This window comes from Oncorhynchus nerka, linkage group LG27 (assembly GCF_034236695.1).
Source record: "Oncorhynchus nerka isolate Pitt River linkage group LG27, Oner_Uvic_2.0, whole genome shotgun sequence".
In the NCBI taxonomy this organism is placed as follows: domain Eukaryota; kingdom Metazoa; phylum Chordata; class Actinopteri; order Salmoniformes; family Salmonidae; genus Oncorhynchus; species Oncorhynchus nerka.
Genome location: NC_088422.1, coordinates 9,667,290 through 9,679,555, shown reverse-complemented (window position 1 = coordinate 9,679,555; position 12,266 = coordinate 9,667,290). Strand labels below are relative to the sequence as shown.

Below are 12,266 nucleotides of genomic sequence, written 5' to 3'. Positions count from 1 at the left end.
CAATCTGTTGTTTTTGTTGTGTTCATAGGAACATATGTATGTCCTAAACTGATTTATTTTTTCCGTGTTCAGATAACAAGAATATCAGATGTGGAAACGACCAATAACGTTCCAGCATTGTATGCCTCAAATCAGTAACTGTTGACGGGTCATAAAGACTATTGGGATAAGCTTGATGGTTCTGTTCCCTTACCTGTCTAGCGGGGTGAGTCCCGCCATGGAGATGGTGACCCCGGGCATGACCTTTGACCTCTCTGTGAACCTGGAGTCAAGGGCTTTCATCGGCTCCATCTTGGTGGAGGTAGTTAGGAGCAGGTTGGACTTCATGACTGTGGTGTTAAGAGACGAGGCCTGGGCCGTGGCACCGGAAACACTGTCAGGAATGGAAAGAGAGGGAGAGCAAAATACTAAATTATCAGGCCGGTAAAGGGGGGGTGGAAGCAGAGCAGGAGAGAAAGAGAGATGGAGAGGAGAGAATGGCAGAGAAGACTAGGAGAGAAAGAGAGATGGAGAGGAGAGAATGGCAGAGAAGACTAGGAGAGAAAGAGAGATGGAGAGGAGAGAATGGCAGAGAAGACTAGGAGAGAAAGAGAGATGGACAGGAGAGAATGGCAGAGAAGACTAGGAGATAAAGAGAGATGGAGAGGAGAGAATGGCAGAGAAGACTAGGAGAGAAAGAGAGATGGAGAGGAGAGAATGGCAGAGAAGACTAGGAGAGAAAGAGAGATGGAGAGGAGAGAATGGCAGAGAAGACTAGGAGAGAAAGAGAGATGGAGAGGAGAGAATGGCAGAGAAGACTAGGAGAGAAAGTGAGATGGAGAGGAGAGAATGGCAGAGAAGACTAGACAGACAAGACAACTGACCTGTCTTTGGCGTCATCTGGGGCCTTAACCCCCAGTGGGGTGGATAGGGGGTCCAAATTGGAGGTGGCCGTGTTGGAGTCTGAGGAAAGCTGGGAGGTGAGCTGGCTGGCCGACCCAGGGAGGATGGGTACGCTGTTGAAGAGGGCTGGGGAGAAATCCCTGAGGATTCAAACAAAAACAGTGAGACTTCAAACTAACATAAACAAGACCATCCCCGTGGTAATCTAATATATTGACAATTATTTGACAAATGTGTAACAGGTTTAGTTAATCTATTTCGAAGGTAACGTGTTAGCACTTAGGGAGCATCGATTGGTGTCACCTCGTTAGTAACTGCGTTACACCTGTAATGGCTTGTCCATCTTGTTAGTCGGATGGTTTCACCCGTTTTAGCATAGTTGATATTTAAGATTGGCTGGGCCAGTGCTCCAGTTGAGTCGTGAGAGATGTTGGAAGAGCTACACTTCACGTGAGCTGAGGTGTGATTTTTAAGCTCGACCTTTTAAGTTTGAAAGAAGCCTGATTTGTTATGGTTTCCCCTGTTTGTTTTGCTCCATATTCTTTTTACTCCCTATCCTAAATTGTGTTTCGAAAAAAATCTGAGGCAAACCTAGTGGGCATCCATGATGGGTCTTTTATAACCCCTTACTAGTAGCTTTGCCCATTTTCAGTTTGCACCCACATGGGTACCTTTCAGAACCTCTTTGTTTTGCTCGTCAGTGATGTTCTTTGTTAGTTCCATTTGTCGTGAGCAACATTTTGAGTTTGTCTTGTGGGAACATAACAAAATGGCGGCTTGTCCGGGATCCTGTTTCTCACGAGTATGGTAGTCACCTACTCTGAAGCTCTGTGGGGTCCAGATAGTTTAGTGTTTAAAATACACTTTTGTGGTAAAGTTTGTGTCACAGGAATCCACCCTGGGGGGGGTTATAAGATCGCCGGAATAATTTAGAAAGTTGCATAAACACAGGTTTATAAAAAATAAAGCCACAGACTTAAGTTTGTTGAGCATTTGCAGTAAACCCTACATGGGAGACGCTATCGAAAATGTACGAAGGCGACGAATCCGCTCGTCATCGCAAAGCATTATGATATCAAAGCTACACATGCAGACTCAAAAGCAGTAGTCAAAAAGTCTATAGTGATTTAGTGGAGGAAGAAATCTGCCCGGAGAGGGAGGACGATGAAAAGGGTCTTATGGGTGGTAAAGTAAACCCCATTGAGGGAGGATGATGAAAAGGGTCTTATGGGTGGTAGAGTAAACCCCATTGAGGGAGGATGAAGAAAAGGGTCTTATGGGTGGTAGAGTAAACCCCATTGAGGGAGGATGAAGAAAAGGGTCTTATGGGTGGTAGAGTAAACCCCATTGAGGGAGGATGATGAAAAGGGTCTTATGGGTGGTGGTAGAGTAAACCCCATTGAGGGAGGATTATGAAAAGGGTCTTATGGGTGGTGGTAGAGTAAACCCCATTGAGGGAGGATGATGAAAAGGGTCTTATGGGTGGTGGTAGAGTAAACCCCATTGAGGGAGGGTGAAGAAAAGGGTCTTACGGGTGGTAGAGTAAACCCCATGGAGGGAGGACGGTGAAAAGGGTCTTATGGGTGGTAGAGTAAACCCCATTGAGGGAGGATGGGGAAAAGGGTCTTACGGGTGGTAGAGTAAACCCCATTGAGGGAGGACAGTGAAATGGGTATTACGGGTGGTGGTAGAGTAAACCCCATTGAGGGAGGACGATGAAAAGGGTCTTATGGGTGGTAGAGTAAACCCCATTGAGGGAGGACGATGAAAAGGGTCTTATGGGTGGTAGAGTAAACCCCATGGAGGGAGGATGAAGAAAAGGGTCTTATGGGTGGTAGAGTAAACCCCATGGAGGGAGGATGAAGAAAAGGGTCTTATGGGTGGTAGAGTAAACCCCATTGAGGGAGGACGGTGAAAAGGGTCTTACGGGTGGTAGAGTAAACCCCATTGAGGGAGGACGGTGAAAAGGGTCTTATGGGTGGTAGAGTAAACCCCATTGAGGGAGGATGGGGAAAAGGGTCTTACGGGTGGTAGAGTAAACCCCATTGAGGGAGGACGGTGAAAATGTATTTTTTTATTTTTACGCTTGGTAGCGTACACCACATAGACATACAATTGAGGTAGTGCTAAAGGCAACATGGTACCAGAAATTAGAGTTGGAGGACAAGGAAAGACAAGATGAGCGTCCAGCCAAACAATAAGAATGCGCAGCCAGACTAGAACAAGAAGAAAGTGCGCATGCCATTTGATTGAAAGAGATCGATCTGGACGTACTCCTGATCCATTCAGGCCATCCTACACCCTCAAAAGAGATCGATCTGGAAGTACTCCTAATCCATTCAGGCCATCCTACACCCTCAAAAGAGATCGATCTGGAAGTACTCCTAATCCATTCAGGCCATCCTACACCCTCAAAAGAGTTTGATCTGGAAGTACTCCTAATCCATTCAGGCCATCCTACACCCTCAAAAGAGTTTGATCTGGGGCGGAACAACCAAACTTTTCAACGAAAAGGAGGTGGATGTATATTTGACTGTGTTTGAGCGGATTGCCACATCCCTTAAACGGCCGCAAGGTATTTGGTCACTGCTCCTCCAAGGTGTTCTTGTGGGAAAGGTCGTGCTAAATCCTGTCGTTTCAAAGTAACCCAGACGAGAGGAACCTGATGGGTTATCAGAAAAGTACCCTAGAATATTCCCAGCGTGTTCCGTTACACATGCTATGTCTAAGAATGTCACTGGAAACAAGTTTGGTTTTGAGGAGGACGTCAGCGATCCCACGATATTCAATCCGTCCCAGACATTTATAGGGGATCCTGATTTCGCTAAAGCTCCTGAGTTGACCTCTCCTTTGAAAAGCCCAAGAGGTGAGCGAGTTCATAGGACCGCTGAAGGAAGAGAGGGTTCCCTTCAGTTGACACTTTGTTTTAGGAAGCAGCAGCTGATTACGGAATAGTAAAAATGTTTCCCTCTCCCCTCTTTGTGCTGAGATATGTCCAGAGGAGTTGGATGAAGTTTGTGTGTGTTACTTTGACAGAGATGGTGTTCCAATGAGGAAATGGCGTTCTCGCGCCACTTCTGGGAAAGACGATTGGCTCGGTGTATCTCAAAATTGTCGTTCCAGTTACGCTTCGACAAGAGGTATTTGGGGAACTTCTTCTGGTCTGAAACAGGATGTTGTTGCTTACTGTAAATTCTGTGGTATTTGGCAGCGGATGGGTAAACCGAAACAAGCTGTACCGGTTGCATCGTTGCAGCCTGTTCCTGCTTTTGACCAACCCTTCGACAGGGCTTTGGTGGACTGTGTTGGTCCTTTGCCCAAACCTAAGAGTTGTAACCACTTAACCATAATGTGTGCTGCCAATCATTTGCCTGAGGCTATTCCACTGAGGATAATCTCGGCTCACAGTATTTTTTTAAGGCCCCGGTGAAACGATGCTCAACGTTTGGACTTCTGCAGAGTGCGCGGGGGTGGGGGGCAAGGCTTGAATTTCATGTCAAAGGTCATCCAGCAAATGCTACAACAGTTGGGTTTAACCCACAGCCCCTCTAGTGCCTTCCACCAAGAGTATCAAGGTGCTCTTGAGAGATTTCATCAGACTTTGAAGTCTATGTTGAGAGCTTTACTGAGCAAGCCTGTCCAACAAAAATATAGGATATATTTGTCGTCTTAAAGGGGAAGGTGTTACAGGCTTAGTTTTTTTTTCATTTATGTTTTGAGGTTGGACTTTAGCGCATATAGCTCATTAGCGCATATAGCTCATTAGCGCATATAGCTCATTAGCGCATATAGCTCATTAGCGCATATAGCTCATTAGCGCATATAGCTCATTAGCGCATATAGCTCATTAGCGCATATAGCTCATTAGCGCATATAGCTCATTAGCGCATATAGCTCATTAGCGCATATAGCTCATTAGCGCATATAGCTCATTAGCGCATATAGCTCATTAGCGCATATAGCTCATTAGCGCATATAGCTCATTAGCGCATATAGCTCATTAGCGCATATAGCTCATTAGCGCATATAGCTCATTAGCGCATAGGGCACGACGATTGGTGTCACCTCGTTAGTCAGTATGGGTTACACTTGTGCTGGTTTCCATCTCGTTAGTGGGAAGGTGTTTCACCTGTGCTGGCCAAGGTGCTATTTAAGTGTGGCTGGTCCAGTTCTTCAGTTGTCTATATAGATGTGGAGGGTTAACCTTTAGTTGGCTCTCCCTAGTTGATTTCTAGAAAAACATTCCTTAGTCTGATTTTGTTTTTAGGTTTGCTTCCTGTCTTTATGTGGGTTTTTCTTTTGTTTTCCTCTTCTTGGGCAAATTTAGTGGGTGTCTTTCAGGTCCTGGTTGTTGTTGCTAGTCAACTTTCTGTGGACACCCCCATGAGTGTCTTTCAGAACCCCTCATAAAACCCCACCTGTTTGGTTGATTGTCAGTGACTGTTCGAGCGACATTATTTGCGTTTCTAGCTGGGGAACGTAACAAACATATGAAACTGTATGTCATTTGGCTTTAACAAAATGTATTTGCATGTCTTTAACGTCGGAGAACAAAAATGAATCCCGCAAAAAAAACGTATTAAAACCAAAATAGAATGAAGCCGCCTTAAAAATGAGTTCTATAGTATAACTGCTTTGTTTGATGGAGGGCTCATTGTAATTTCTGGAACAGAATAAATGGATGTGTATCAGAGGTGTATGAGTTACCCTGTGTCGAGCTGGGCGATGCAGAGAGGAGTAATCCTCCTCCTGCCGTCCGCGGTCCTCGTCTCAACCTGTTTCTTCAACAGGTTCTAGGAGAAGAAAACAAATATCCATGGTAAGAGACCATTAAAACGTGTGCAAGAGACCACAGAATGCATGACAACATAATACCAACTCATCTCAACTCTCATGTCCATTTGTCTTGTTAACAAATGAGAGCTGTTCTCATATTTTACGGTTCCTTCAGCCCCCCCCACATGTTTCATTCCTTCAGTTATATCGGATCTGGGCCTGTATTTACAAAGCAGAAGTGTTGATCTAGGATCATTAAAATCAAGAAGGACAAAAGTGATCCTAGATCTTGCGCCAGGTGTATCAAGCGCCTAAAAGCAGGAGTGCTGATTTAGGATCAGGCTATCCTTTTAGATCACGATGAATACGACTATAAGGACAGATTATATAAATGTCTGAGACGTTTAAAAAGGGACAGTTCAGCATGAAATTTGATACTAAGAGGGAGATTGATTGACATGGGAAATGTATCTGCAAATGTTGCTAATCCTTGTCCATAGACAGCTTTCAAAGTAAGGAAACTAATATCTAAATATATGTCAAATTACTGGAATATTCTCTAATGAATACAGGCCCTGATATCTGCCTTCCAGGGAGAGCAAGTCTGTCGAGACAATCCATGGACAAAGGTGACAAAACAAAATGAAGACAGAACTAGAGTTGAAAAATTCCGTTTTTTTTCCAGAAATTTCAATTGCAGGATTTCTCAGATTTCCTCGTAATTCCAGGGATCTTACAACCAGGATTTCTTTAAAACTGGTTTTGGGAATGTTTCCGGAACATTCCAACCCTAAACAGAACCATACAGGGAGCTGTGGGTCAATGTTATGCGTTGGTGTTAATGGTTGACATCAATATGTTTATTGATGTCCTACATGCCTATCATTTCATTACATCCCCTCAATGAAGCCAATGGATTCAAAATGTAGGGATATGACAAAAAAATACAATAAATGTCATTATAAATCAAACAGCGGAGAGAACCGAACACCTGCAACATGGAGAACTAAGTGACAGCTATATTGGGCTGAGCATGCGACTCACATTATTGGACCGACCGGAACCATAGGGTTCTGGCTCGGATATTTTCTTTTCACATTCATGTTCCGTTCCACCAACTACGTAAGATGCCGAACCAAGCTGAACCAAGCCGAACCAAGCTGAAAAGGGCTGGCCTGGTTATGCTTGGCTGGGTCAGGCTTTATAGTGTTAATCAGACTTGGCTGGGCCAGGCTTTATAGTGTTAATCAGACTTGGCTGGGTCAGGCTTTATAGTGTTAATCAGACTTGGCTGGGTCAGGCTTTATAGTGTTAATCAGACTTGGCTGGATCAGACTTGGCTGGGCCAGGCTTTATAGTGTTAATCAGACTTGGCTGAGTCAGGCTTTATAGTGTTAATCAGACTTGGCTGGATCAGGCTTTATAGTGTTAATCAGACTTGGCTGGGCCAGGCTTTATAGTGTTAATCAGACTTGGCTGGGTCAGGCTTTATAGTGTTAATCAGACTTGGCTGGGTCAGGCTTTATAGTGTTAATCAGACTTGGCTGGGCCAGGCTTTATAGTGTTAATCAGACTTGGCTGGATCAGACTTGGCTGGGTCAGGCTTTATAGTGTTAATCAGACTTGGCTGGGTCAGGCTTTATAGTGTTAATCAGACTTGGCTGGGCCAGGCTTTATAGTGTTAATCAGACTTGGCTGGGCCAGGCTTTATAGTGTTATTCAAAATGTAGTGCTGTACTGGTCCTGCTCTGAGGTGCATTGTTGCCGTGCAGAGTAGGGTGAAGATGCCCCTACACGCTGATCTACTGGTCCATTTAGCAGATTCCCCGCTAATGGGTAAGGTTAGGATTGGGGAGGGTAAGCTGATCCTAGATCTGTACTTATCAGGGTTGGGGTAAATTCCATTTAAATTCCAGTCAATACCGAAAGTACCTTCTTAAAAGCATTGAAGAGAATTGTAATTTCAGTCTACTATTTGAATTTTCTCGAATTGACCCAAACCCTCATTGCGGATGTCACCCCTGCCCTAGATGCTGATCTTGGGTCAGTTTTGCAGATTCCCACTAATAGTTAGGATTGTGGGAGCTGATCCTAGATCTGTACCTAGGGGAAACTAGCTGGCCCATCCTACCTTGCGGATGTCCTCCAGGGACTCTCCGTTGACCACGCTGGTGAGTTTGTGGGCCTGGGCCTCGTGGGTCATCCTGTGGTTGGCTTGCTCCGCACGCTGCCTCTCCTGCTGGTACTTGAGCATCTCTGGGTTCTCGATGATGGTGGTGGAGAGTTGGGCCTCGGTGGTGATGGCCAGGCTCTTACCATAGATGTTCTGGTGGATGGCGTTCTGGATGGAGGAGTGTTAGCTAGCTAGAAGATCATCTCATAGTCCACTAGACAAATGTCTTATAGATCTGGGGGGGAATTTCTTGAAAGCTAACGTGACGGCCCAGTGCCACAGCAGGGGGAGAAAAAGTATATGTGAACTGAAATTTTCTAAACTAAGCACTTTGCTGTTCTACAGGTGTTCTGGGTTGTTGTGAGACATATAATTGCCACCTTCGCTGTAAAGCTTTCGGGGGAAACTTTATATTTACAGAGAGTGTACAGAAAGAGGGAATTAAAGTTGTGGTATTGAACCCAACACTGGTTGGGTCACATCAAAGGACATTAGCAGTTGGCTGACCTTCTCGTCCTCGTTGAGGGGGTCCCCGAGTTCGTCCTGAGAGAAGTTGAGGTATGCCACTGTACCGTCCATGGAGCACACCAAGATACCTAGCCCATTCAGGGTCCTAAGTGGAGCAGGGAGCAAAACGCCACCACACACTGTAACTAACAGCGTTCCCACCCGTTTCTCCATACACTTTGAAGAAAACTTATATCATCAAACCCAGGCTAAGAAACAGACTGGCACGCCAGCTAAGAAACAGACTGGCACGCCAGCTAAGAAACAGACTGGCACGCCAGCTAAGAAACAGACTGGCACGCCAGCTAAGAAACAGACTGGCACGCCAGCTAAGAAACAGACTATCAGTCTCTAAAGACATGTATTATATGTCAAAGTAGATGAATTCAGTGAGGGGGGTACTCTCACCATGAGATGTCCATGATGGATTTATCGAACAGGTCGTGGATGACCACTAGAGGGCGCTTCAGAGACGTCAGCTGAAAACAGAGAGGTAAACGCCCACACACAAAACAGAGTTGGTACAGTTCATTAAAATAGATCTGTCAAATATGTTGTTGGGGATTCTACAGAGACATCCACATGTACACATACTGCTGTCGAGACACATTGATGGAGGGTGGGTCTCACTATCCGTCTAAAATGTGTGAATAGATGAAATTAAAACGATCAATACAACAAAAACAAGAAAAGCGATTTGTTTTGCTAGTGGATACGTCCGTTTGAATGAGGTATGAAGGATAAACATCTGACAAATCCTGTACACAGACCAGGCACCCCAGTGTCCAGTCTGGAGCGTGAAGTCACAAGCGTAGCAACCTGGCTCTGCCAAAAGCCCTGGTTTGCTCTAGAAAGCCTACGTAAATTCTGATCGCAAGAACGGCCAAACCAAATAAATGTAGGGACCCTGGTTTTGGGCTCTAAAAGGAATCGATTCTGATCAAGTTCGATCCCGACATTAATTATTTTAAAGTTCGCTACGAATCAAGATATTTAATTAAATAGCAATCTATTCTGACTACTACATTTATCATCATACAAGGACCACATACTGACACAGACCAATCACGTGCCAGCAGGCTACGAGAAGGCTCCCGGTTGATGAAAATGACTACATCGACCATGATCCTTGCACTTCAAATTCAACTACTTCATGCGCCATCGGGAGTTTTCCGTAGGAACACGTGGATGACATCAAAGCTATCACCATCTACTGGTTGTAAATGTCTCTGACATAGAAGGACGGTTCTTACCCAAACGGAGAGGGAGCGGTCTTTGCTTCCCACAGCACAGCAGCAGTAGGGACAGCTGGGCTTGGGAGAACTCCCATTCCTCTGTTTCTTTTTGAATATTTTGGGGTTGAATTTCTGAGAGAGAGAGAGAGGAGAGAGGTGACTGGGAGCCTGAGGGATAAGTGATTCTAGAACTGAAATGCCATCCCAGTTGTGTCCTCTCTAAGCTTATGTCAGCGCCTGCAAGCTTGTGGAAGGATTAATAATAGCGTGTTGCTGTGACAACACACTTTGGAAAGTGTTTTGCACATAAAGCAATATTACTCAGATTCCTAGTCAATATCCACTATCACCATTACAAGAATAAGTGTGTTCACCAGAAAGCCTTAACATGTAAGTTCTCGTGGCAATGTACAAAAATACAAAATCAATACTATGTTGTAAGGGATTCCAGGTGGAGTCCAAGAGAAATAATCCATTAATGTTATTCAGAGCCCACAGAAGAGGACTGGCCACTCCTCTGAGCCTGGTTCCTCTCTAGGTTTACTCCTCTGAGCCTGGTTCCTCTCTAGGTTTACTCCTCTGAGCCTGGTTCCTCTCTAGGTTTACTCCTCTGAGCCTGGTTCCTCTCTAGGTTTACTCCTCTGAGCCTGCTTCCTCTCTAGGTTTACTCCTCTGAGCCTGGTTCCTCTCTAGGTTTACTCCTCTGAGCCTGGTTCCTCTCTAGGTTTACTCCTCTGAGCCTGGTTCCTCTCTAGGTTTACTCCTCTGAGCCTGGTTCCTCTCTAGGTTTACTCCTCTGGCCACTCCTCTGAGCCTGGTTCCTCTCTAGGTTTACTCCTCTGAGCCTGGTTCCTCTCTAGGTTTACTCCTCTGAGCCTGGTTCCTCTCTAGGTTTACTCCTCTGAGCCTGGTTCCTCTCTAGGTTTCTGACTCTGAGCCTGGTTCCTCTCTAGGTTTACTCCTCTGAGCCTGGTTCCTCTCTAGGTTTACTCCTCTGAGCCTGGTTCCTCTCTAGGTTTACTCCTCTGAGCCTGGTTCCTCTCTAGGTTTACTCCTCTGAGCCTGGTTCCTCTCTAGGTTTACTCCTCTGGCCACTCCTCTGAGCCTGGTTCCTCTCTAGGTTTACTCCTCTGAGCCTGGATCCTCTCTAGGTTTACTCCTCTGAGCCTGGTTCCTCTCTAGGTTTACTCCTCTGAGCCTGGTTCCTCTCTAGGTTTACTCCTCTGAGCCTGGTTCCTCTCTAGGTTTACTCCTCTGAGCCTGGTTCCTCTCTAGGTTTCTGACTCTGGCCACTCCTATGAGCCTGGTTCCTCTGAGCCTGCTTCCTCTCTAGGTTTACTCCTCTGAGCCTGGTTCCTCTCTAGGTTTACTCCTCTGAGCCTGGTTCCTCTCTAGGTTTACTCCTGAGCCTGGTTCCTCTCTAGGTTTACTCCTCTGGCCACTCCTCTGAGCCTGGTTCCTCTCTAGGTTTACTCCTCTGAGCCTGGTTCCTCTCTAGGTTTACTCCTCTGAGCCTGGTTCCTCTCTAGGTTTACTCCTCTGAGCCTGGTTCCTCTCTAGGTTTACTCCTCTGAGCCTGGTTCCTCTCTAGGTTTACTCCTCTGAGCCTGGTTCCTCTCTAGGTTTACTCCTCTGAGCCTGGTTCCTCTCTGGTTTACTCCTCTGAGCCTGGTTCCTCTCTAGGTTTACTCCTCTGGCCACTCCTCTGAGCCTGGTTCCTCTCTAGGTTTACTCCTCTGAGCCTGGTTCCTCTCTAGGTTTACTCCTCTGAGCCTGGTTCCTCTCTAGGTTTACTCCTCTGAGCCTGGTTCCTCTCTAGGTTTACTCCTCTGGGCCTGGTTCCTCTCTAGGTTTCTGACTCTGGCCACTCCTATGAGCCTGGTTCCTCTGAGCCTGCTTCCTCTCTAGGTTTACTCCTCTGAGCCTGGTTCCTCTCTAGGTTTACTCCTCTGAGCCTGGTTCCTCTCTAGGTTTACTCCTCTGAGCCTGGTTCCTCTCTAGGTTTACTCCTCTGGCCACTCCTCTGAGCCTGGTTCCTCTCTTCCTCTCTGGTTTACTCCTCTGAGCCTGGTTCCTCTCTAGGTTTACTCCTCTGAGCCTGGTTCCTCTCTAGGTTTACTCCTCTGAGCCTGGTTCCTCTCTAGGTTTACTCCTCTGGCTGGCCTCTCTAGGTTTACTCCTCTGAGCCTGGTTCCTCTCTAGGTTTACTCCTCTGAGCCTGGTTCCTCTCTAGGTTTACTCCTCTGAGCCTGGTTCCTCTCTAGGTTTACTCCTCTGAGCCTGGTTCCTCTCTAGGTTTACTCCTCTGAGCCTGGTTCCTCTCTAGGTTTACTCCTCTGAGCCTGGTTCCTCTCTAGGTTTACTCCTCTGAGCCTGGTTCCTCTCTAGGTTTACTCCTCTGAGCCTGGTTCCTCTCTAGGTTTCTGACTCTGGCCACTCCTATGAGCCTGGTTCCTCTGAGCCTGCTTCCTCTCTAGGTTTACTCCTCTGAGCCTGGTTCCTCTCTAGGTTTACTCCTCTGAGCCTGGTTCCTCTCTGGTTTACTCCTGAGCCTGGTTCCTCTCTAGGTTTACTCCTCTGGCCCTCCTCTGAGCCTGGTTCCTCTCTAGGTTTACTCCTCTGAGCCTGGTTCCTCTCTAGGTTTACTCCTCTGAGCCTGGTTCCTCTCTAGGTTTACTCCTCTGAGCCTGGTT

The 12,266-nt window shown here is 46.3% G+C and overlaps 1 protein-coding gene across 1 annotated transcript in view; it reads right to left on the bottom strand.

The window, feature by feature from the left end:
• Nucleotides 1–12,266, bottom strand: part of LOC115111238 (protein HIRA) — a 59,579-nt gene that overhangs the window by 32,832 nt on the left and 14,481 nt on the right. The window contains exons 9-15 of the mRNA XM_029637099.2: nt 9,592–9,705; nt 8,747–8,817; nt 8,339–8,444; nt 7,790–7,999; nt 5,590–5,675; nt 864–1,022; nt 194–373 (exon numbers count right to left, since the gene is read on the bottom strand). Of these exons, the coding sequence (XP_029492959.2) occupies nt 194–373; nt 864–1,022; nt 5,590–5,675; nt 7,790–7,999; nt 8,339–8,444; nt 8,747–8,817; nt 9,592–9,705 (926 nt within the window). The remainder of the gene's footprint in view (nt 1–193; nt 374–863; nt 1,023–5,589; nt 5,676–7,789; nt 8,000–8,338; nt 8,445–8,746; nt 8,818–9,591; nt 9,706–12,266) is intronic.